Consider the following 26,571-nt stretch of genomic DNA (forward strand, 5'->3'; position numbering starts at 1 on the left):
CCCTATAAGCTTCCTTTCTAAATGAATTTCATTCCTTTTTCAGGGAAGAGCTTTTCTTTAACCTGGATTAAGTTTTTAATATTACAACTACTTATTTGGAAAGCAACTCTTTCATTTTGAAAAAAGGAAACTTCTAAAAAAAATTCCTAAAAATTTGTGTTTTGTCTAAGTTAAGGCAAATCCTCCAATGACTTAAAAGAGCCAAATCTAATGAAGCTAAATAGCACAGGTTTGAAACATTGGATCCATTTCATATCCTTGGGGCGATTCTAATAGTGCACAAGCAATGTGACCAGTATTTTCTGGTGTTTTTATATAACCATAAGGATGAAGGATAGTAAACAAAGCAGAAAAAAATTTTTGTTCTTATTCATTTCTGCTATGCTCATGTAAAAATAAACTACATGTATTAAACAGTGGTTGAAATAACTTTTCAACCTATCAGCAAGCATTTATTAACTGCCTAATCTATGCCAGACTTTTAGAGATATAAAAATAACTATAAGGTAAATTACATTTTATTGTGGGTGTGTGTATGTATATATATTATATATGTATAATGCATATATTAATAATAAAATAAATTTATTTATGGAAATAAATATTGATATATATTAAAATATATTATATATTAAGAAAGAAATCTGTTTAATCTGAATGCTCTTCTTTGTTTTAACATGATCCTAATGGGCTACACCCAAATCTCAGAGTCATAAGAGACCTTAAAAATTATTTAACCTAATACCTCTCAATTTCTAGATAAGGATATAAATGCTTAGAAATGTTCGGTGACTTCCAAAGGATAGTAGATAATAAGAGATCTTTGTTTAGAATTCAGAACTTCCAACTCTAGTTCTTTCCATGCCACTATGCTATTCTAGAGTCTCCAGACCTCTCCTATGACTCAGAGAAATTGGTTCTCTCACAATTTCAGGGATAAAGAAGCTCCATTTTATAGGATTCAATGGAGGCAGAAGGATCAAATTGGAATCCAGTAGATGATTTGCTTGTACTTATGAACATAACTCCAGAGTTGAAATTTTACCTTGCCCTCAGGATAGGGGACAATTAAGTCCTTCAGAAGATCAATTCCACATTACGTAACAGGAATGAAAAAAAAATTAAACTATCTTATCTACTATAAATTCTAAAAAAGAAAGCAATTACTTAGGTAGTAAGATACAAAACATTTTCTTTCTTTTGTTATCTTTAATCATCAAGGTAAGAGTCTTAGAGTAAGAGACTATCAATAACTCTGTTAGAAAGAAAAAATAATTATAGAATGCCTGATCTGGTTATTTTTTCATTTGAAAGTAATTATTTCTTACAAGAATAATGAAAACATACTTGTCTAAAGCCAAAATCTTTCTTTTCTTCCTAAAAGGACTTGTAGCAAACATTATCTTGAGAATCTCCACAGGCTCTGAGTTATCCTTCTAGGGATAGAGAATTTGTTTTCCCCTCACATAACTTAGGGCCTGCAGCAGAGTGAAATCTTTCCAGTTACCAAAGGATTGTAAAATTGCTTTAGTATAGCAACCCCTTCTTTTGTAGATTACTTCAATGTACAATTCTATGTATAGATTGTTTCTAAGAGCTCACAAATAAATTTCTAATGATTCCATTTCAGAGAACTTTTTATTTCACAAGAACCTCATAAATAGCAAAATATATAATATATCAAATAGTCTAATATATTTCCATTCATTTATTATAGGCTACCTGGAAAATATCTAACAGTTTTGAAGTTTATGAGCTTTAAAATAATTGGAGAAACTGTCATTCTTCTCAAAAGGAAAATTTTCTTAGAAGAACAATTATCTTTCCCTTTCCTGCCCCCAGGCAATTGGGGACTTATCCAGGGTCACACAAGTATGAAATGTTAAATATCTGAGACTGGATTTGATCTGACTTCAGGGCCAGTGCCCTATCTACTGTGTCCATCTAACTGCCCCAGAACAATTATCTTCCTTAAAAAAATTCCTTTTAGGCTAAATTGAACAGAAATCACTTGTTTACTAATTTGTATCTTCTGAATTATCCTTCAAAATATATTTCAAAAATATGAAATTTGTTTTGTATAAAGATTAAAAAGGTTAGTAATTCTAAAGGAGACTTTCTTTCCAAGTGATTTTTCTCAATTGTGGGACAAAAATGCCCTTGAAGATTTCACAATCCTGTGTGGGCATGTGTTTGTGTTTGTAAATGGTAGGGAGAATGGAAAGCAAGAAAGGAGGCAGAGAGGGAGGAAAAACTTTAGATGAGATGAGTGCCTGTAACAATGATTTCCTGTTTCCATGCTCCAGAAAGAACCTTTAATTACACTGAATTACTTTTTTCTTACATGGAGAGCACTAACAGATGCAATCATTTGTATTACGCACATTCAAAGTCTTGGAACCAGACCAGCAGAAAAAGAATAAGGGCAAAAAGGTGTGGATTTTCCATTTTAAGTTCTCCATGTGTCTTTCTATGCTCATTTGTTCACTTTAAAATACAAATTGCAAATAGCATTATGAAAAAAACTAACCTCCTTCTTTGCTCTTGACATATCATTGGTATCTAAAGATATTAGAGAATGTTTTGAAAGGACCTTTTAAGGAATGAGGTTAAAGTGACTACACTTTTTTCCCTGTAAAGAAGCTTGAAGGATAAAAGATAGAAATAAAAAGTCTGTGTTTGTGTGTGGGGGAAGAGGCATCAAGGGCAATCTTTGATACACAGATGAAAATAGATGTTATAATTTCTTTCTAGAAGTATTTTCAGAAACACCTAATAGCTCAATCATATCTTTTAACATAACAATGATGGTATTAATTTGCTTAAATTTACAATTCTCTTCCCAAGCACTGCTGGGAAAACCCAGAAATCTGCTCAGTATTATACAGTAGCTATTCAAACAATCTGCAGTGATACAGTTTTTCTATTTTAAAAAAAGTCAGCAAGAAGAGCCAACTGTCAGAATGTCCAATCCATTTTGAGTTCAAGTTCAATAATTGACATTTTATTTCAAATTCTTCTAATGGTCTTTTGCCTTCAACTCTTGTTCTAAACACTAGGCAGAGTGTTTTTCTCCTTGTTTGATACCAAGAACAAGATGTAAGAACCAGTTGAACTGCACAGTCCAACCTTTGTCTCTACAAACTTCTATCTGATCAAGGAAATACTTTTTGGCCTCCTCTTCATTTTTCCCCACTGTCAAGGCATCCCGGATATACTCAATATCTTCCTTGCTAGTTAACTGTGGCATTCCAGTCATCAGCATCATGGAAAACAGGATGATCAGCAGGTTAGTGTGTTGTCGAAGAGCTAGGTAAGCCTTGACACAAATGTCCTGGAAAAAGAGGAGGATCATTGTTGTTGTTAAAAATGAGATACTCAAAAAACAAGTTTCAAGACCTTAATTTGACTTGTGTAAAATAGGCAATAGAAATTATGACTCTTAAAACAGGGATCATATTCATAGATTATAAACATGTAAAAAACAAAACTTTTTTGTAAATTATAAAATGCCTTGTTTGCATATACTCTAGGGAAGCTTAGTAACTATTAATATTTCATTAACTATCTTTCATCTTATATTCTTGCCTTATAGATTATGTTCTCCTACATAGATACTGATAATGAAAATTTATATAAGCCCAAGAAGAGATATGAAACAATAGACATAGTTTTCTACTGAGGAAAATCAACTATATCTCCAAGAAGGAGATTTCCCTTACTAAATCTAAATTTGCCTTTTTGTAATTTCTACCCATTGTACTCTGGGATCAAAGAGAACAAATCTAATCTCTCTTCTACATGACAATCTTTCATATACTGGAAATCAACAATCATATCCCTCCCTTGATTCTGCTCTTCTTTGAGGTTAACATTCTAATTCCTTTACCCAAGTTTTTCATATGCCATGAACTCGAAGTTCTATTTGCTTCTCTTGGACATTCTATCTAGCTTCTTAGCATCCTTTTTAACTGTTGTGTCAAAACTAAACACAATAATCCAGAAATAGTCTGAGAGGATAGAGTAGGTGGGACTATTGCCTCCTTACTTACTTATGTTAGATATTATTAAACCTAGCCCAAGAATACATTTGTCTTTTTTTTCCTCCCCTGTGACTTATTGACTCATATTGAGTCCACTAAAACTTTATTTTAAGATATGTTTTCAGACAAATTGCTGTCTAGACACATTCATTATATATTTGGGATTGTGGACTATAGCTGAAAGGGACCTTATAGGTAATCCAATTCAATCTCCTAATTTTGAAGAAATGAAGACAGGAAATGACTTATTCAATATCATAAAAGTGATGTGAAGCAATGGAAGGATTCAAACCCAGATCTTCTGACTCCAAATTTCTTGTTAAACTGATTTACTGAACCCAAAGAGAAGACAATGTTTGTCCCCATTAAATCCTTTCACCTTTTATTTGGCCTGGCATCCTAAGTCATCAAGATCTTTTTGGATTCTGACTCTGTCATTCAATGTATTAGCTATCCTTCTTAGTTTTTATCATCTACAGGCCTTTATTCAAGATGCTCAAATGTTAAATAGCATAAGGCCAATTGTAGATTTCTGGAGTGTCCCACTATGTTTGACTTTTAACTATCCATAACACTCTTGAATTCATCTAATTATACAATTGTCTATCACACATACTTTTATAATGAGAGATATTTTTGCTTGCTTACCTACATTTGTTAAAATATACAGCATAACCTTATAAAAAAGGAAAATAAGGTTATCTTGGCATGATTTCTATTAATAGAGCTATATTGGCTCTCTTTGGGAGGCACTTTTTAATTTTTTTTAATGTTTATGGTCATCTTTTTGGAAGAAAATACAGTCAAGAACATTTGCCTATAGTTTCCAGATTGTATTTTTTTCCTTTTTATGGAGAGACTGAGTTGTTTTTTTTAATAGCATTGTATTTTTTCCAAATAAATGAAAAGATAGTTTTTAACATTCACCTTTGCAAAAGCTTGTGTTCCAATTTTTTTCCATCTCTTCCTCCCTCCCTCCTCCCCAAAACAACAAGCAATCTAATATAAGTTAAACATGTGCAATTCTTCTGAACATATTTCCATATTCATCATGCTGCACAAGACAAATCTGACCAAAAGGTAAAAAATCACAAGAAAGGAAAAAAACAAACAAACAAAAACAAGTAAATCAACAACAACAAAATGGTGAAAATACTATGCTTTAATTCACAGTCTTCCTAGTTCTCTCTCTGGAGGTGAATGACACTTTCCATCACAAGTCTATTGGAATTGTTTTGGATCACCTCATCATCAAAAAGAGCCAAATCCATAACAATTATTCGTCACATAATCTTCTTGTTACTGTGTACAATGATTTATTGTATACGATGATCTCTTGGTTCTGCTCACATTCACTTAGCATCAGTTCATGTAAGTCTTTCCAAGGTTTTCTGAAATCAGCCTGTATAGAGGGCCTCAAATAGTGGGGGAACTCTGGGTAAGATATAAGACTCTTCAGCTCAGAGGGAACCTGCTGACAATGTCTGGTTTGGCTCCCCATCTCCTGTAATGGCTCTCAGCCTTCCTGAGAAGTCAGGGAGGGAATGAGTACCTGTGTTCTACTTGAAGCAAGAGATACTTACAGTAAGAGGAATTTACATATCAATAGCAGGGTGCTTATAGGTAGCACATATGCAGAGTGATGTGATGATGTGGCGATGTAATGGTTCTATAGTTGGCACATGCTCAATGTGTTGTAGTGATGTACTTGTACTAAGGTATTTAAGAGCTGAGAGGATTTGAAATAAACAGACTCCATCTTTGACCATCCTATTGAGTCTCCTGCCTTCTTCACTCCTCCACTAAGACCAAAGACTCGGGCTGGTCCCGAGATCCTCCAAAGAGCTTGTCTGCACAGTATATTTTGGCACCCCAGCATGGAGGCTTTAGAAAGCATAGTATTTTTGGCACCCCAATTTGGGGGCTCTGCAAAGCACACTACAAGCCTGCTCATCATTTCTTATAGAACAATAGTATTCCATTACATTCATATACCATAATTTATTCAGCTATCATCCACTCAATTTCAACTGACTTGTTTAAAAAAAAAAAAACAAAACGTTAAAATATATTACTGATTTTATTTAATCATTGGTACTTCTCTGATACTGTCTCTCAGTCTTCAACAAAAATTTATTTTGTAACAAAGAAGAAAAATTAGGCAAACCAAAGTAATACTTTGACCTAGTCTGAAAAGATATATCTCATACCTTTTTCTTTCCAGCCATGGGGTACCTCTTTCATGATCTTACAAATATTACTGATGGTGATGTAACAAATAACATTCACCAATTCTTTCAGTTATTGAGTATATACTGTATCAAGTAATGTACACTTATGAAAGGGAGTTATGTTATTATCTTACTATCTTCCTACATATCTTGGGCATGTACTTGCTAATTAGTCATTTTTCTTTAATCCTTTCTGGCCCAAAGATCATTCATGGCAGAAACAAAACAAGATACAAAATAAAAATGGAATAGTTCTTCTTTTTCTCTTTCACTAATTATTATCTGATATTTCATGAACAGCAGTTCTATTCATTCTTTGATCCTTCTTTCTTCCCCAATATAGCTTTAACTGTACCCCACTCCCCTACATTTTTTGTTTTTTTAACCGTTAATTTAGGGTTCTCATCTTCTTCCAGACGTTCCCCCTAATTACTGATAAGTTAGATTGTCAAAATCCAATACCACATTTGTCCCTTCTTCTTTTCAAAAGAGCAGAAATATTTGTTCGACTCCTTAGTTCCAGTTCTTCCACTTTCCATTTGCTTATGGATCTAAAGTTCCCAAAGTACCTTGGAGTTTTTCTGTTCATGACTGTGCAGAATCCTTTGCCTCCTGGAAGACTGCCTCAGTGCATTAGGGCTCTTGCATTCTTAATGACTCCATTTATATTAAGAAATCATTTTCTTTTGTCCATGAATATACCCCATTGAGCTGCCTTTCATTTTGCCTTAGTAATTGCATTGGCTAAGTACAGACCTTACCAAAGGCAATATTCACATTAATTTGGCAACTTGTATAATTTTTCACAAGATGATGGATATAACTTTCTCTTGATTCAGAATCACTGTACATTCTAATTAATAATTATTTTAAGTCATTGTGGTTTTGGAGAAAAGGCATATGCCAGGTAAACATCCTGAAAATGGGGGCTTACTATTGAGTTTAAGTTCCTAGTGCTAGTAGAGAATTTCTAACTATAAATTAATGTATTATTGTGATGCCAATCAGTGAATGCTCCCTAATGAGTTGACTGGCATTTTGTATAATGCTCAAATTTTGCAAAGTATTTCACATACATCATTTCATTTGACCCTCAAAAAAAACCCTCTGAGATAGGTAATACAAGTATTATATATCTATTTTAGAGATAAGGGTGAGAGAGCTTAAATAGCTTTGACCATGATTATGAGATGTAAGATCTGAATCCACATTTTCTTTACATTTAAAAAAATATTTATGCCATTAAGTGTTTTACAATTACATGTAAAAACTTTTTGACAATTGCATTTAAAAATTTCCGAATTCTCTCCTTCCTCCTTCGGCTCCCTTTTTGAAAAGGCAACATGTAAAGTCCTGTAAAATATATTATTATAATAGCCATAGATATATCCATATCTATGAATAACATAAATTATCCATATCTTCTTGACTCCAAGTTTAGCCTTGTAACTACTAAGCTACAATGCCTGTGCCATAGCATCTGATGTGATCACATCATTATCACCAAATGAAGACAGAACAATAATGTGGAAAGGAAAGACTATGTAGAGCAATTGGCAATGCACTGGATTCAGACACAATGTCTGAATCCAAACTTCACTTCCATTACCACTTCCCCTAATCATAAATCATGGTAGCTAGGTGTTTCAGTGGATAGAGTGCTAAATCTGGAGTCAGGAAGACTCATCCCCCTGAGTTCAAATCTGACCTCAGACATTAGCTGTGTGATCCTGAGCAAGTCATTTAATCATATTTCCTTATCTGCAAAATAAGCTGAAGAGGGAAATGGCAAACCACTTCATTATCTTTGCCAAGAAAACCTCAACTGAGGTTATGAAAAGTCAGAAATGACTAAAACAACTGAACAACCAAAACCCTATGTATATGCATACATACATATGGAGAAACATATGGAAATATACTTATGTAGACATATATGCTAAGTATTGTGTTAAGTATTGAGCAACTCATTTAATTTTTCTGGGCTTTAGTTTCTTTATCTACAAAATAAGGAGGTTAGACTACATTATTTCTAAAATTCTTTTCTACTATAAATCTTATAATGTGCTCTACTAAATGAATATACAACCTCCTCAAAGATAAATGTCTTAGAGGCCACTAAATCCAACTTATAAACTAACAAGTATCTCATCTTCACATCTCTGATGAATAGAGTCAGTCCTATCTATTCAGAGGAATCACCTATTACAAAATCTACTTGGAGAAATAACCCAATAGTTATTCTCTAGTTCTGAATTGTCCAGCTGGCCCTGGGAGAAAAATCTTTTTTTAGAGTGTTATAATTTGCCATAAGCTCATTATATTGACATAAAAGGCTGGCCAGATCTAATGACTAGAATCCTCATCTGAAAATTTCAAGGGTTCAAAGCCCTCATACTCTGACAAGCCCAGATTCTGTGTCTGATTACTAGAGAAGGTTGTTGCTATTGATTCATATGTGTTAAAGAGAATCTCTATTATACTAACATAGAGGAATTTTTATCAATGGTGATAACCTGCCCAAAAAGGCCTTTTAACTATTAAAAAGGTCCTTCTACCAATAATAGGATATGATTCCCCTTCACTGGAGAATTCCAATCTCAGGACTGGATGATCATTAGGGGATATTTTAGAGAGGATTCTTGCTCAGATATGGGATGGAATCCATGATCTCTGTGGTACCTTCTAGTCCCACCCTTTCTTGATTTTAAAAAGAAGAATGACAATAATTATATGTAAAGCTGTCTGTAATTCCCAAGGGAAAATAGATTAGTAGCTTCTTTGTCCTTTGTTCTTCTCACACCTCTTTACACTGATGTGGTCAGGTAAAATTTCATTCTTTGCACTCTGATCAATGGTGGATCATGGCAAATGTGGAAATCTTTACTTTTCTCTCTCTTGCTTCTCAGTCCCCTTTAGTTCAACTCTAGAGACCAGGTGGCTTGAGGAATTGTGGGGTTCTGTTTCCAGGACTAGGTTTCAAGAACCAAGAAGTACTTTACATACATTTAACAACTCCCAGGGATCACTGTGCTAGACTCAAACTTATGTTTGAAAATTATGTTTTAACCATACACCAAAATCAGGTCAAAATGGGTTCATAACCTGGGCATAAAGAATGAGATTATAAACAAATTAGAGGACCATAGGATAGTTTACCTCTCAGACCTGTGGAAGAGGAATGAATTTATGTCCAAAGAAGAACTAGAGATCATTATTGATCACAAAATAGAAAACTTTGATTATATCAAATTTAAAAGTTTTGTACAAACAAAACTAATGCAGACAAGATTAAAAGGGTAGCAATAAACTGGGAAAACATTTTTATAGTCAAAGGTTCCAATAAAGGCCTCATTTCCAAAATATATAGAGAATTGACTCTAATTTATAAGAAGCCACGCCATTCTCCAATTGATAAATAGTCAAAGGATATGAACAGACAATTCTCAGATGAAGAAATTGAAACTATTTCTAGCCATATGAAAAGATGCTCCAAGTCATTATTAATCAGAGAAATGCAAATTAAGACAACTCTGAGATACCACTACACACTTGTCAGATTGCATATTATCTTTCCCTGTCATTCTAGCCAATGTTGGAGGGGATGTGGGAAAACAAGGACACTGATACATTGTTGGTGGAATTGTGAATACATCCAGCCATTCTGGAGAGCAATTTGGCACTATGCTCAAAAAGTTATCAAACTGTGCATACCTTTTGACCCAGCAGTGTTACTACTGGGCTTATATTACAAAGAGATCTTAAAGAAGGGAAAGGGACCTGTATGTGCAAGGATGTTTGTGGCAGCCCTCTTTGTAGTGGCCAGAAACTGGTGGATACCCATCAATTGGAGAATGACTGAATAAATTGTGATATATGAATATTATGGAATATTATTGTTCTGTAAGAAATGACCAACAGGATGATTTCAGAAAGACCTGGAGAAACTTACATGAACTGATGCTGAGTGAAATGAGCAGGACCAAGAGATCATTATATACTTCAACAATGATACTAAATGATGATCAATTCTGATGGACGTGGCTATCTTCAACAATGAAATGAACCAAATTAATTCCAATAGAGCAATAATGAACTGAACCAGCTACACCCAGTGAAAGAACTCTGGGAGATGACTATGAACCACTACATAGAATTCCCAATCCCTCTATTTTTGTCTGCCTGCATTTTTTATTTCCTTTACAGGCTAATTGTACACTATTTCAAAGTCTAATTCTTTTTGTACAGCAAAACAACTGTTTGGACATGTATACATATATTATTTTTAATTTATACTTTAACATATTTGACATGTATTGGTCAACCTGCCATCGGAGAGGGGAAGGAGGGGAAAAATTAGAACAAAAGGTTTGGCAATTGTCAGTGCTGTAAAATTACCCATGCATATATCTGGTAAATAAAAACTATAAAAAAATAAAATTATGTTTTAAAATAGAAAAAAATATCTCTTTTTCCTTAATTCCTTCTTGAAGTTTTTTTGCCCATTTTTCAAGTGGAGAAGATAAGACATGCCTTAGAAGCAGAATCTAATTTCTAGGATGTAGTTAAATCAATTTGCTACTGAGTGCATCCAAAAGTATTATATAGTGAGGTTGATGTTGATCATCTGTGAGTTCTCTTTCCTCAATTTTTTTTCCTGGAGCACTTTTCTGGACATTTCTTTTTGACTTATAAAATGGTATCATGTTTATTTGAATACATACCATATCCTTTCCCCCCAATGACAGAAACCTATAATTTTTAATGTTTGTATTCCCAGTGTCTCACCCAGAGTAAGAGCTTTAATAAATGCTCATTGATCTAAAATGAAAGTTCATCAATAATTATCAAATTAAGATAGTTCTCTTATTGACATTTATGTTCTCAAGCTTTTATTTTATTTAACTGCCTTTATTAGGGTCTCATAATATATTGAAAAGGCATTTTAAAAATCAGCCACAAACCTTGGAAATATGAATAAATGTGAGCATAAATCATCACTTCTTTGGCCCATAAGTTCAGCAAAATAAAGAGACCACTACATTGAAAATATTAAAAATTTTAGACACAATGTACTAAATTGCTAATAGTTAATGAATAGCAGATTGCTCTGGGTCATAATTTACTCTGGGTCTATTTTTCATCCAAAAGAGAACTTTCCACTTCCCCTGCTGTGCTTACACAGGGGTTAAGAGGAAGTGAAATACTATTGACCCTGTCCTCAAAAAAGTGAAGCAAGTATAGTAAGAGACAGAGGCATATGAGTGCGTGCATGCGTGCATACACACACATACACACATACACAGATGGAAAAGGAGACAGAGAGACACAGAAAAAGGGACATAGAAAGAGTCAAGTAACAGGATGGAAGATTATAGAAGTGTGGCTAAGGATAGAAGGAGAGAGAAAAAAATCCAAAGATTATTTTAAAATTCAAAGGAACTAGAAGGGAAAAGCAAACTCATAAATCTAATCTAATAATAATTATTATTTTCATTATTATTATTATTTGTAGTAGTAATATTAATAGTACTACTAATAGGGAAGTAGGACTTTATGTCTTAGCCAGAAATTGGTAATGTTTAATTTATTGCTCAGGGTTTTTAAATATTCCTCTGACAAGACAATGGAGATTTTATATTATGTTTTTGCTGGAAAAGAAAAGTATGGCTAATCAGAAAAAATATTAAGCATCTCAAGTTAAAATCTTTTATTTACAACCTTTGAATTATAACTTGTACTTTGATAACTTTTTAAAAATGATTCTCCAATTGGTTCTATCTATTAGTAGAAAACCTACACTTACTTTCTTTGCAAATATTTAACTAGAAACTCATTACAATTATGCTAGTACACATTCAGCATGGATTTTCTAATAGTAAGCAAGTAAGAAAATTCTTGGAGAAAAGTTATCTTGGCTTAGCAAATGTGAGTAATAGTAAACCAGTCTCCCAAACACTGGGGAACCTCTTCCTCTTCATTGATAAGCTAATGAATGAATCTAATTTCATCTTTGCAGAGCTAAGTTCACATCTCTCCCTGATAAGTGAATAATAAACTTAGTAATCACTCCTGAGCCCTTCTAAAAATAGAGGTTTTATCTAGGGGAGGGCATGTGGGAAAGGAGGGGAAATTGGAACATAAGGTTTTGCAAGGGCTAATGTTAAAGAATTGTCCATGCATATGTTTTGAAAAAGAAAAAGCTTTAATTAAAAAAAAATAAAATGGAGATTTTGTGTCACGGACTCTTTAAAAGCCTGGGGAAAGTTTTTCTCAGAACATTGTTTTTTAAACACATAAAGTACATAGGATTACAAAGGAAATTAGTTATATTGAAATACAATTATCAAGATATTTTCTTTTTAAAGTCATGGTCCTTAAGTTAATAAGTCCATCTTTAAAAGTTCCTTTAAAATGCCCTGAACCAAAATTAATTCAATTATTGAAGAGTAAAGCATTTTAAAATTAATGATGAATCTTGACTTACATCTAGGAAAAATAAGAGGCTACTCATTTGCTTTGCTTTCTGAGACTTTGGATGTGTTCTCTGTTTACAGTATAAACCCTCCTCTACCCTGCATATGTACACTCTTATAGGATCAAAAAATTTGGAACTGGAAGAAAATTTAGAGATTAGCTAGTCTACTCTTTCATTTTACAAATGGGAAAACTAAGATCCGAAGAGGTAAAATAACCTGCCCAATATCACACAAGAAGAAAACGACAGAGTTTGGATTTGTACTTGGGATTGGATTTGAACTCTGGGACCAGCTGCCTGAATCCTTAGAGATGTCTGAAATACATTTTATAAAAACCTTTTTCTTCTAAAATTAGAAAGGAAATCCTGCGGTGACATTCATGCTAAGTGTAAATGGCATTCAAAAACATTTTTGAGTTAAGTTTTAATTAGGGAGTGATCAGAGAAGCACAGTGCCTGGAGTAAGGAAGACCTTATTTAAATTTGACCTCTGACATTTACTAGTTGTGTGACCCTGGATAAGTAGCTTAATTCTATTTACCTCAGTTTCCTCATTTGTAAAAAGAGTTCAAAAATGAAATGGCAAACCACTATGTTGTCTTTGGCAAGAAAACTCCAAATGGAACCATGAAGAATCAGATATAACTGATGATGATTGAACAACAGAGAGGCAACACAGACTTAGGCTCAGACGTCAGACTCTTTACTAACCAGTTGACCCTAATCTTTCTCAGCTTTAGTTTCTTCCTCTGTAAAATGGGGATAACAATGTCAAGTGCATGAATAGGAAGTTGTGAGGATCAAAGAGGCTATGTTGAGGCTGTTCTGCTTTATTTAAAACAGACTCATGATTTCATTTTTGTGGGGAGCTCCTACTGAAGAAAATCCCTCTGCCAGTGCAGATCAGTATCATTTATAATTTTAGAGAATTGCCTGGGGCACTAAGAAGTTAAGCGAGCACAGTCACACATCTCATTTTTATCAGAAGCAAGGTCTTGAACCCAAGTCTCAGCTCCAAGAATCATTGGTGTTGAAATAAGATCTAGAGACTGTGATTTTGTTTGTACAGGAAATCCCCAAATGTGAAAATGTCTACCAACGCAGACTGGTACTTTCTCTGCAACATATAGTTTTAGGAAGCTGCTTAGAGCAGTGTCACACTCAAATAAAAAAATGGGGTCACTAACCCATTCACAAGAATCCCTTTGGGCCAAATATTAACTAAAAAAATCACACACTAACATTATATAAGCTCTATTGTAATTTAACTCATTTTGATAACTGTTTTTTGACTTCTCTGGCCTAGAAAACTGCAAAATGAAGGGACTTGCATGGGGCTACATCTATAGGATGTGACAGAGATGGCACACATCCAGCTGGCTTTGAAGATAGATCTTTATCCACTATGAAAACATTTTCTCATATGCAATGAGTTATGGAATAGATGTAGTTTATTATCTGGAGAGCTGTAAGAGCTAGAGGGAAGAGGGTTAAGGAAATTTAAAAGAGGATTGGGAGAAGCCAGATAGCAAACAATCAAATCCTATAATTTTGCCTGGGTTTAAAATAGACATTTACTCCTGAAAGGTGACTCTCCCCTCAGTCCTATTTGCTGAAAGTTCATTCTCTTCATAGATAAAAGAATTTGTGCCTTAAATTCAAGTGAAACAGGATGCACCCCCCCATTTTTGTGTGCCTCTGTGTGTGTGTGTGTGTAAGTGGCAGCTAATATGTGAGAAATTACTCTCCCAGCAACAAAGGTCTTGGAAAAAGAAAATCTCAGAAACACTGATTATAAATTCATGTAATCTGTACCCAACTTTTGCAAAACTGCTTCTTAAGAGTGACATCTAGGGGTGATTGCCTTTTAAATCTACTCTTTAACTGAAAGCAAAGTTCATATATTTGTAAAAGCTTAAATTTTTGCTTGGAAATTTTCACCTACATTTCTAATTTTCATTATTCAGGTAATTATTGAGTACCTACAATGTTCAGAGCTGGTCTTACAATATTTATTTGCACCAGGCAAGGTTGTCAGCTTTATCTACAGGGTATCCTGAAGTTGTTGGCATGGTTTTAAGTTAATATCTTTGGGACACCTAGTATTTTTTTCCTTGACAACTGTTCCTTATTAACATTGTTAATTATAAGCATTAGTGTACATCTCATTATTCAGTCACTAATACTCTTTTTCTAATAGGAAGAATTATATCTAATGCTCATAAGCAAAAAACAAAAACAAAAACAAAAAACCCCCCACAAAAGCTGTGTATATTAATTACAATGATTGAAGGTGTCATTTAGTAGCATGTTATGTTTAGTAAAGTGTTTATGTACCATGTTATATTAGATGACCTAGAAGGTTTCTTTCAACCTTAAGAATTTTTTATTTTTTTGTTTCATGTCTAAGGTTCGTTATTTTTGGAAGGTAACAAGATTGAATCTATAAACTGAATAATTCATAAATTATTTCATTTTATCATCAGGTGGCAGTATTTACTATTATTTTACAGACTCATAAAATCTTGGATTAGGAAGGGACTATAAGCAGCATCTAGTCTAACCAGAATTTCACTCAAAACAGGAATCTTTTCTATAATATTGATTTCTTTTAATCTTTTAGCCAAAGACTTATTTACTCAATACTCAAATGAATAAAAACATAAAACAGAGGCACCCACAAACCCTTCTACTAGGGATAATATGTTTTTCCCTCCACACTTGGAGATTTCCTTGGATGTTGATAATGTGTTTCAAAAGAAAGAATTTCAATGGCTAAAGATCTTCTTGAAATTTTGAACATGGCAGACTAAATGTTTGGAGTAATTTCTTTAGATTTAAAATGATATGGTCTTAAATTAATTATCAATAAGCAAAAGAATAATTCCTTCAATAGTTTAGGAACATGTTTCATGAAGGAGAATTAATTCATTATGATCATCACTATCAAAAATATTTATTGAGCGCCCACTGTGTGCATGCTACTATACCATAAGGTGGCCAGATGTCCTTGGTTTCAGAAGTTCTTTTTTTCTTCCTCCCTGACTGAAGCTGACCTCTTAAGTATATATTTTTAGGGAATAGTTCAAAGAAAGTAGCTCCATATTGAACCAGTTACCTCTAGAAGGAGTGAGGGGAAAGATAGAGTAGGGCATTCCTTTACTCTCTGTTCATGTCAATCTACTTTAGATTGAGGCTAATATTAATAGTAATAGATGGCATTTCTAAATTTCTTTAATATTTGCAAATTGCTTTACAAATACTATATCATTTGATTTTTACAACAATCTTGTATGTTAGGTGTTATTATAATTCCTATTTTACAGATGAGAAAACTGAGGCTGAGAGAAGTTATTTGCCCAAGGTCATATAGCTCAAAAGTGACTGAGATAGAATAAGCTCATGTTTTCCTGACTCCAATTCTTGGACTCTAAACATTGTGTCACCTACCTGCCACTAAGTTGGTATATTAATTCTGTGAAGAGGCTCATTATTTATTATTGTATTATTTTTCTTTTCTGCAGGACCTTAACAATCATCCACAAATGCAGCCTTGTGTTAGTTGGTAGTGAAAGCCCAACCTTCCCACTCTTTCTATATAAGTTCCCTTTGTTTGTTTACTCAATATATTAATCAAGTTTATTAGAGGAATTATTTTTTCAGATAGATAAAACTAGAGCCTCTTAAACATACAGTATCAAATGTATGTTTATGTACACCATGCAAATGTGTACAGTATCAGATTGTTACCAGATTAACTCAAATATTGATACTTTTGGTACAAAGTACCAAAGAATCTTGATAGTGTTTTGAAAGGTCATGATCCCTGGCTCAAAGGAATTTAATGCTTAAAGGGAAGCCAAGATAGATAAATATAAATTTGACTAGATAACTACATATACTGGAACAATACTAAAATTTTTTTCCTGAGAGAGTTAATACTGTTCATGTGAACTACAAGTCATTACTTTCTGAGTCTCCTTCTAACTCATCAAATCTGACTAAAAGTACTAACTAGATGATGGAAGAATGAGAAGTAAGTATGGTAAGCAAAATTTTAGCTAATCTCTAGGACAACAATTATTCGTAATGATTGGTCCATAGAGTCACAGTCTGATTCTGTTCCACAGTACTGTCAATAAATCTCAAAGTCCACTCATCATTAACCAGTTAGCTACTAATTCTATTCTTTTTATCTACTAGAAGAATATGTGTGAACAATGAATTTTGAAGAAGCAAATGGCAAACTACCGCAGTATCTTTTCCAAGAAAATCCCATAGACAGTAAGCTTGGAATGACTTCAAGAGATAGTGGAGGACAGAAGGAGAACAGAATGCTGTGGTTCTTGGGAGAATGAAGAGTTAGACATGATTGGATCCTTACAATTTATGCATAAAGACACATATATAATAGTAGTATGCTGGATTTGCTATCAGAATGCGGGTTCTCAAGCCAAGTTATGCCGCTAACTATGCAGCAGAAGTTTAGACCTAGTAGAAAAAAGGCCCATGACCTTAAGGATATAGGATGAACACTTAAGGAAATGGTACAGTCTGAAAGTTGACTACATTTGAATGTGAAAGATTGAGAACACAAGATGGTGGTCAAAGTGGTGGGTGGGATACCTAGGAAGATTTTACTGGTTATGATGGATGAAGATAATATTGATCATTATCCTAAGTAAAGTTCATAATATTAATGAGAGAAAAAGGAGATAAATTAAGCATATGATTCATTTTTTCAAAAGTGTCATTGAAACATAATAACAGTAGCCACAATAAGGCGTATTTATATAGCAATCTATATTTTTTACCAAATGCTTTCCCTCCCAACAATTTTATGAGTATTAATGAAGAGAAATGAGTACAGAGCCAGATTCTCTGCATTTATCTACTTCTTTAAATGTCAGTGTTTTTGCTATGTTTGGACAAATCCAGTGAGATAAATCCCATATATATAGTAGAAAAGAACTGATGGAGTGGTTTTTGTTTCCTTAAAAGATGAATTTCTGCCAATTTTTTTTCTACTTTTTTCCCCTCCAGGAAATTGTCAAAATGTGCGATTTTAACTTGGAAGAAAAACAGGGCTAAAACATGTCAAACCCCTTAAAAATCCCACACCTTTGAAAAAGTCACCAAGAAAAGGTCTGGATCCCAACTGAGACAATACAGAGAAGTACAAATGGAAAAACAAAACAACCACCCTGAGACCATCTGGCCAAAGGAAAGTCTTGGTCACATTGACCATGGCACTGAGTACTGAGAAAAGCAAACTTTGTAACCATTGAAGTGAACATCAGGCACACCAAAGACAAGCAGGAATAAACAAGTTTCTAAATGTAGTGGTCAGGATCCATGATTGGGTTAGGGATTTGGATTGGATGATCTCTGAACTCCTTTTTAAGAAACATTGGCAATGAAGAGCTAAAGACACGATTGTGTTACTATTTGTATGATTTTGGGTAAGTCAATGAAGCTCTTTGAAATCAGTTTCCTCATCTGTAAAATGAGGGAATTGAACTAAATAGCTTGTAGGGTTCTAGCTCTAAACCTATGATCTTGGATTATGATTTATATGGTTCGTCAAGGCCTGCATTACCTTCCTAGAGGCTTAGAGTAGAAATTCTCCAATTTTTCAGTCCTAGGGTCCCTTGACACTCTTCAAAAACAATTGATTATCCTCCAAAGAGTTTGTGTTTATACGGATTTTAATTATAATTATGTAATTAATATAGTTATAGAAATGAAAACATCTTAAATATTTAATTAATAAATTAATATTAAATTAATTTTGACCATAAAAGTCTAGGGGATTCCTATGGTCCTTGGATCATACTTTGAGTGATGCTGCTCTAGACCACAGCTTCTTAACTTTTTCCCACTCATAGCCCCTTTTTACTGAGACATTTTTACATGATCCTGGGTACATAGGCATACAAATCAAACATTTACTGATAATAAATCATAATTTTGTGACATCTACTTGTGGGGTCATGAACCACAGTTTAAGAAACTAGGTTCTAGACCACAAAGAGAGCGACATATAAAAAGTATGGAATAAACCAATGCATAAATCATTTAAAAATAAATAAAATCAAAGAAGCATCAAAGGAAATAGGTCCTTAAATTAAACTTTTGGTGAATATTAAAGTAAACAATCAGTCCTTAATTCACATGATCTTATATTACTTAGGGTCTTTAAGCCTCAGTTTCCTCATCTGCAAATGGGATAACTACTCATTCTATTGTCTTCATAAATTTGTAGTGAGGAAGCTGCTCAATAAACCTTGGAGAATGCAAGATTAAAATTAACAGTGTTCTATATATACATTTTGAGGGGGGAAGCCAGTTATTAACATTTATTAGGGAATCTACTACGAACCCTCTTATTTGAAGTTCAATCTATGAACCCTCTCATTTTACAGATACTCAATTCAATTAGTTTGCCTAAGGCAATAAAAACAAGCTTAGGTTAGGATTTGAACCCAGGGTTTGAACCAGGTGCTTTGACTCATGATCTAGCACTCTTTGAGTATCTTTCCATTTAGACTGGTCCAAAGGTTAATAGATAATATATCTATTATGATTGGACTCACACTTGAGGCCTTTCTAGTTTAGCCCAACCAAACTTGAAATTTACTTTCATAGCTTGTGATGAGACACCAGAGTAGGACTTTTATGGTTGTTTATAGCTCCCTATTGTCATTTAAGAATAAGACATTACCTGAAATTTCTGGAAGTGCAGGCTAGTTTTCTTTCCAGAAGTTCCCATCACGAAGAGGAAGTCTGGGGTTAGCACAAATGGAACTCTCTCTTTGTTGATACCCAGGAAACTTTTGTAATTCCCAAGAATGTGACCAAAGTCAATATGAAATAGATTTCCTTAAAGGAAAGAAATATCAGAGATCATTATGGTGAATAACCTGCCTGATGGGTTAATGTTGACTTCTTAGAAGGTTTCTTAAGCTGCTCTAAAGCCAACTACCTGGAAATGGGTAAGTTTTAACAATTTCCATCATCTTTAATTCAATTAACTTCAATAGATGTTTATTAAGCATTTGGTATATGCCAGGCACCAGGGGTCAAAGGCAAAAACCAAACAATCCCTCAAAGACCTTAATGCACTTTCTTTTGGGGAAAGAAACATTAATACATTAAGTAAATACAAAATCAGTCAATCAAGAAATATTTATTACACATTTACTTTCATACTATATTACCTGCACTTTGACTATTATCCTCATTTTTTCCCCCTTAAAACCTTGGGCTCCACTCCAGGAAATACTGGGTTCTCTACTTCCCTCCTTTCTATCTGTCTGCTTCCTCTATATGTAGTTATCTTCTATTTAAATATAGACTCTTTGTGAGGAGGGATGGTCTTTCTTGGACATATCAATATCCCCAATGTTCATAGTTTAATAAAGTTTTAATTATTCAGCTATCTATATGTGCTGGTACTATCCTAGTTACTTGTGGATAAACATGGCCGCAACCCTTGAGAAGCTTACATTCTATATAAAATAGCATTAGAGATCAGGAGATACTTTTAAAGGAAGTTATGGATGCTATGATTTTTTGTAAGATGTGAAAAATAAGAGCAAAATATAAATCAAATATACATCTGACCTTATTTTAATATTCTTTAAATCACAAGCAAATTATATTACTGAATTCTAGTTAATCATAGAATTATCATTAGCAATTTATATCAGAACTCATTGGTTACTATAGCCAAGTTTACATAAGGCCAGAGGCTATTTTAAGTTCTATATATTACAGGAATGGTTTTGAGTTTATCAGTTAGGTTTATTAGTTGGGGTGTTCTCCCTAAACCCAACTCTTAAAGGTATTTTCAAATTTCACAAAAATCTTTAAAGAGAATTTATTGTCATTGCTAATTGGAAGGGTAATAGTGGTGAGAGCTTTGAGGAGGGCATGACAAATACTGATTTTGCCTAAGAAAATTTGGGGTGGTAACCTACATAATCTCCCTAAAGATTTAAAAATTATCTATATGGAATTACATACACAATAAGACAATTCTTTTGGGAAGTTATCACATTTACAAGTGCTTTACCTCTTAAACCAATGCTCTAGGTTCATAAAAATTTCCATATTAAAAAAAATGAAACTAACATTAGGCAGTTTTACTAATCAAACTTTTCCTGAAGAAGAGATGAGAAAAATCATCTATCTTCCTTCACTTGAAAAGGGCATGAAACCATATTCTAAATATACTAACAAATATACTGACAAACACAATGTGTGGTTAGTTTTGCTAGGCTTCTCCTTTTTTTCCCCCTTTCCCTTTCTTCCTCTTCCTCCTCCTCATTCTTCTTCTTTTCTTCTTTCTTTTCTATCCTCCTTCCATTTTAGGGTAGATTTTTAATGTTTAGTCATAAAACAACTTTATTACAATAATATTTTAAATGCCCAAGCAGGAATGAGCTACAATGACTTTCCATCTGAAATGTCATCAGGAAAACATGCATTTTATATTCATTATAAGTGCAGCAGTATGAAATCTTCACTTTAAAAAAATAGCCATTTTGGTGAAAATTATGTAAGTGCCTAAGGCCAAAATACTGTAGTCATTGCTTTCAAATGGCATTATACTTTTTTTCTGAGAAAATAGAGATGATGGGTAATTGAGAATGAGCCATGCTCTTCTATGTAAAGAAGCATGGGTACAGTTAAAAAGAAAGACAAATATGGAGCTAATAGTTTTATGAAAATAAAAGATGTTGACTTGTAGTAGTAATATTTTCACCAATTTGACAGCACATAAAAATTGCTGTTGCATTTAAAACTCATTAAAATGAAAGCCTATTACTACAGTATACAGAAGCACACACGGTTTTGTTGATTGGTTTTATTGTTTTACATAAAGCAAATGTTTGGCTTGCACTACATTTGCAATCAATAACAAATGTGTGTGTTGTACAAATCAGGTTCCTGGTTCCAAAGCAGACGGTAAATACTGCTTTGTATGCAGTTATCCCTTCTGCTGGAATTTTATTTGAATACAAACATTCTTAATATCATTTGACATATTTTGCTAAATGTATTTGTGTTTGGGAGTGCATTGTAAGGTTATAATTTTGGAGGGGGCATATAAAGAGTGTTTACCTTCTGATTTTTCTAAATTTCAGATTCTGGAGGGATTTCTTCATTTTATGGTTCTATGATCTGTGAATGCTACATAGACTGTGAAGAACTATGGCTTGATCTGTGATTTGACAGATCTAAACTAAGCTAGGAATATGGTAGTTCAAAAATTCATTCAAAATGCCTCACAGGTGCTTATAATTTAAAGTCTGGAACCTTACTCTTGTAGCATAGAATGAACTCAGAAAAATGTACCTTCCATTTAATTTCTTTAAAGAAAATATCTATTGTAATAGCTAGCTTAGTTTGACTACTTCCATTTTGAAAACTGTCTTTTTCATGAGGCTTAAAGTAAGGAAATATATATTCTAATCACCACTCACCCAACCCTTCTTTAACCTCAAGCTCTACTCTCCTGTGTCCCAGAAGATGATGTCCATCTGTTGAAATCTATCTCATAACAATGATTCCTAGAAAACACCTAAATTCATTCTTTTGTCTCAGCAATTTTTTGCATTTTTTTTCATTTGTAGTGTGCTTCAATTTAAACATCCTGAGAAAGTCTGAAGTGAACAAATATTCTGTCTTCTTTGCAGTAATTTTCATCTCACTGCTCAGCGATATAAGTAGGATATATTGGGCCTTAAAGGAACTACTCCTTTAAAAAGTGATTTCCATCCTGCTCTCCTGTCTTTTAAATAAAATCTTTGAGCAATATTGCCTCCTAAACAAAGAGTGTGGGTTTTATTCTATGAAACACTATGTGTAAGGTCCCATTCTAGGGACTAGTGATCTAAAGATAGATGTGATAAATTCTAATATATCTGACACACATAGAAAAAATTAGCTAGCAAGCATTTAAATTCCGGGCAATGCCCTGGGTGCTGAGAGTACTACAAAAATGAATGTAGTCCCTGTCCTCAAGGTACTTATACAAATAGCTTCAATACAATGGAAAATATGAAAAATACAAGAGAATCTGGGCAAAATGCCAGAGATGACTTTCAGCTCAAAATGAACAAGAAAAGTGAACTCTTTAGAATGCTTTTGTGAGATCATCAGGCTTTGAGAACTTCACTTTACAAAGAAAAGAAAAGCAATTACATAATTTTGTCAATTCTGCTTAGCTTAAGATAAAGCAAACTGAAGAAAATTGAAAGTCTCTGAAAAGTTCTTTGAATTTAAATTTGGATCTTAGTCTTTTGCTTATTGCATTTCTAACTGTGGCTGGTCAGCTTGCTATGTATGTGTATATAAGCACTTGGACACACGTGAATACACACATATATGTACAGATTTTTGAGGTATGAAAAATTGTATATAATAATTGGGGTAGAATATTTTTATATTTCACATAGCATGATATTTGGGCATTAGATGCAAGTTTGGATCAGGGATTAGAAAAGATAGAATGCTCATTCCCATAAACTGTAATATAGCTTAATTTCATTTAAAGATTAATGGAGTAGGAATAAACTCACCTGTCTCTGTGATCATAATGTTGTCATTGTGTCTGTCTCCTATACCAAGAACAAAAGTTGCCACACAATAGCCGGCACATGAATACACAAATTTCTCCACTGCTGCCTGGAACTATTAATGCAAAAATTCCCAAAAGTTATTTGATATTGCTCCTCTACTTCCTGCCAAGTAGCACATTCTACCTAATAAAGGTTACTTCCCAAAACTCCTTTCTGGAAACTGCATTCAAAAAGCAAATTATAAAGGCTTTCATTTGAGCTATAGATATTAATTATAATTTACTTTCACTCTGGGATAGCTAAAAGGGCTAATGTGGTTAAAATGCTGGATCTGAAATCAGAAGCACATCTTCCTGACTTCAAATCTGGCTTAGACACTCTCTAGCTGTATAGCCATGGGCAAATTATTTAATCTTTGCCTCAGTTTCCTCAACAGTAAAATGAGTTAGAAAAGGAAATCACAAACCACTCCAGTATCTATGCCCTACCTCCAAAAAACCCAAATGGGGTCACAAAGAGCTGGACATGAGTAAAATGACTGAACAACAACAAATGTGTAATAAATTGAGAAAGGTAGATTGGATATTGGTAGGTTTTTAGCTACCACACAAAGAATCTTTATGACTTAATTGAGGAACAAATGTCAAAGGCAACTGTAATTAAATCAAAAGGGTTCACTACATCATCATGCATCAGTGCCCAACCCTTAACAGGAACCCAAAGTAATTTTCTCCTACACTGTATAACCCTTGCTTTGCTTTTGATCACTAATGGGATGTGAGCCTTCACAAAGCCATCATGTATAATAGGACTATTAAATGTCACTAATTACATTTCCCCCAACAAAGGACTAGTAACCATGCAAATGAGGCTAACTAATCCCGAGGAGCAGAACTTTAAATGACAGCCAAACAACCTTACTACACAGCTTGCAAAGGACTCAGCATATGCACTTCAAAATCATGCTGGAACTGACATTTTCGGTATCCATAATTTATTGTTTAGATTAGAGCAGAGTTGTAAATTATAAATCACTTTATAAAATATTTGGTTCTTTGTCAGATAGAACATAATTTACATATATGAATGAACATTTCTAGTGGATAGCAAAAATTACACACACACACACACACACAATGGCTAACCAAGTGTTTTGCATGGTCTAATTTTATACAAAACATGGCCTGCTAGTCAAAGGAGAGGCAAATGCTTTAAAAAGAAAAAAAAAAGCACCTTGAAATTCTGAGCTCATTATCTATCTTTTATTCAGAACTACTGAGAGCCAATGTATATGGATCTGCATATATCAATCACCTTATTTGTAACTTATCTCAGAGATACTGGGTACCATGACATTTATAGATCACTATAAAAGAATGAAATTGCTACATTAAAAAGTAAATATCTGTATAAGGAATCCTTAGAGTGAGGAAAGAGAAATTAACTCACCTTTTCTTCAATTGGGCATCTTTCTTTGAGCCAATGATTTAGCACCTCATCCTTAAATGCTCCAGTATTACCCACTGTGCTTTGCTGAATTTTAGCAATTGTTGTAGCATCCTTCACAATTTCAATCATTCCTATGTGATAGGAACATAGTTTAAGAAGAATAATCATGACTTAGATTTCAAGGTAAGAAACAAATTCCATATTTATTATCTCTTTTAGGAGTAACTGGGTGACACAATGGATAGAAGACCAGACCAGTAAGCAGGAACAATTGAGTTCCTTAATAACTTAATAGCTATTTGATTCTGGGTATGCCTCAGTTTCCTCCTTGGTAACATGAGAATAATGATTGTACCTACATTCCAGGGCTATTTTAAAAATCAAATGAGACATTTGTAAAGGATTTAGCACAATGTCTCACACATAGTAAATGTTCAATAAATGCTTATTTTCTTCCTCTTGATCCTTACAAAAACCCAAAAAGGAAAGTTATACAAATATTATCCTCATTTTACAAAGTAGGGAACTGAGGTCCAGAAAGGTTAAGTGATTTGCCAACTCACACAACTGCTAAATGACAGAACCAAGACTCAAAGTCAGCCATCCAATATCAAGTCCAGTACACTATCTCAATGATGCTTTGCCACAGGGTTATTTGCCAAGTCATTAGGTTTTGTGGTTTTCTTTTCTTTCATTTTTTTAAAAAGGGAGATAGGAAGGAAGTTGTGAAGAACTTTGTTACGAGATCTCAATATACATTGAGCATAATGTTTTATTTGTGAATGATGAGTAGAATTTGTCTGTCCTACCATGGTGAGAACATCCTTCCTCTTTTAGCCAACGGACATTTTCTTTCTCTTTTATTTAAAATCACACAAAGAGATGATTACTTTGTACCATTTTCCAATCAGACACCTAAGATTTTTTACTCCATACTTGTCTCTCAGTCATTTCCTTTAAATCCTGGGGCTTTAAATATTACTTCATTTCTTTTGAGATAACTTTGCAACCTCTTTCAAAATAGAATTCCATTTGGAATGGAATTTTCCAGATTTTTATAGAAAAGCTTTATCTTGAGAGCTAAGATTCATATATAGGTTCAAAGATAGTTTCATGTTTCCTGATAAAACTGCTCTTCTTCTGGTTTCACTATTTCAATCAGGGACATCATCATTTATCTTCTGTGCCATGTCCAAAACTTTGGTAGTGCTTTTGACTATTCCTTCTTCCTCATCTCTCATATCCAGTCTCTTAGAAAATTTATTTTTTGTTTATTCGACCTTTGTCAATTCTATAATTGAAGAATGGACAATGGATAGGGTGTTTCTAGACATGAAGCTCAAAAGAGTTGTTTCAAATCCCCTTCTGATGTTTTCTGTCTGTGTCACTTCATTTCCCGGGTTTCTCATGTTTCCACATGTATATGTTTCCTCATGTGTAAACAGATATAATAATACCTATTTTGCAGGATTATTGTTAGGGTCAAATGAAATTATGGATATATTTTGTGAAAATTAAAGCCACATAAAAAGTGTTGATTCCTCTTATAATCATTATCTATCCCTTCATCTATATTTCCACTGTTATATCTCTTTAAGAAAACTTGGATACCTCCTATTTGAACTCTTACAATAGCATCCAAACAACCATGCTGAATTCCTTGCCATACTTTAAAGCTTGACTCAAATATTACCATCTTCTCTAGGAAGCCTTTCTGTTTTTTTCTTACTCAGTATTAATTCCCCCCTTCCTCAAGCTCTTAGATTTCATATTTTTTTTAT

The 26,571-nt window shown here is 33.6% G+C and overlaps 1 protein-coding gene across 2 annotated transcripts in view; it reads right to left on the reverse strand.

Moving 5' to 3' along the window:
- Positions 1-1,619: 1,619 nt before the first annotated feature.
- Positions 1,620-26,571, reverse strand: part of PIK3CG (phosphatidylinositol-4,5-bisphosphate 3-kinase catalytic subunit gamma) — a 53,189-nt gene continuing 28,237 nt past the window's right edge. For both annotated transcript variants that reach the window (XM_074268355.1, XM_074268354.1), the window contains 4 exons: positions 24,791-24,921; positions 23,342-23,453; positions 19,477-19,634; positions 1,620-3,334 (listed from right to left, as the gene is read on the reverse strand). In XM_074268355.1, coding sequence (XP_074124456.1) covers positions 3,056-3,334; positions 19,477-19,634; positions 23,342-23,453; positions 24,791-24,921 — 680 coding nt within the window. In that variant the 3' untranslated portion in view covers positions 1,620-3,055. The remainder of the gene's footprint in view (positions 3,335-19,476; positions 19,635-23,341; positions 23,454-24,790; positions 24,922-26,571) is intronic.

This window comes from Sminthopsis crassicaudata, chromosome 5 (assembly GCF_048593235.1).
Source record: "Sminthopsis crassicaudata isolate SCR6 chromosome 5, ASM4859323v1, whole genome shotgun sequence".
NCBI lineage: Eukaryota > Metazoa > Chordata > Mammalia > Dasyuromorphia > Dasyuridae > Sminthopsis > Sminthopsis crassicaudata.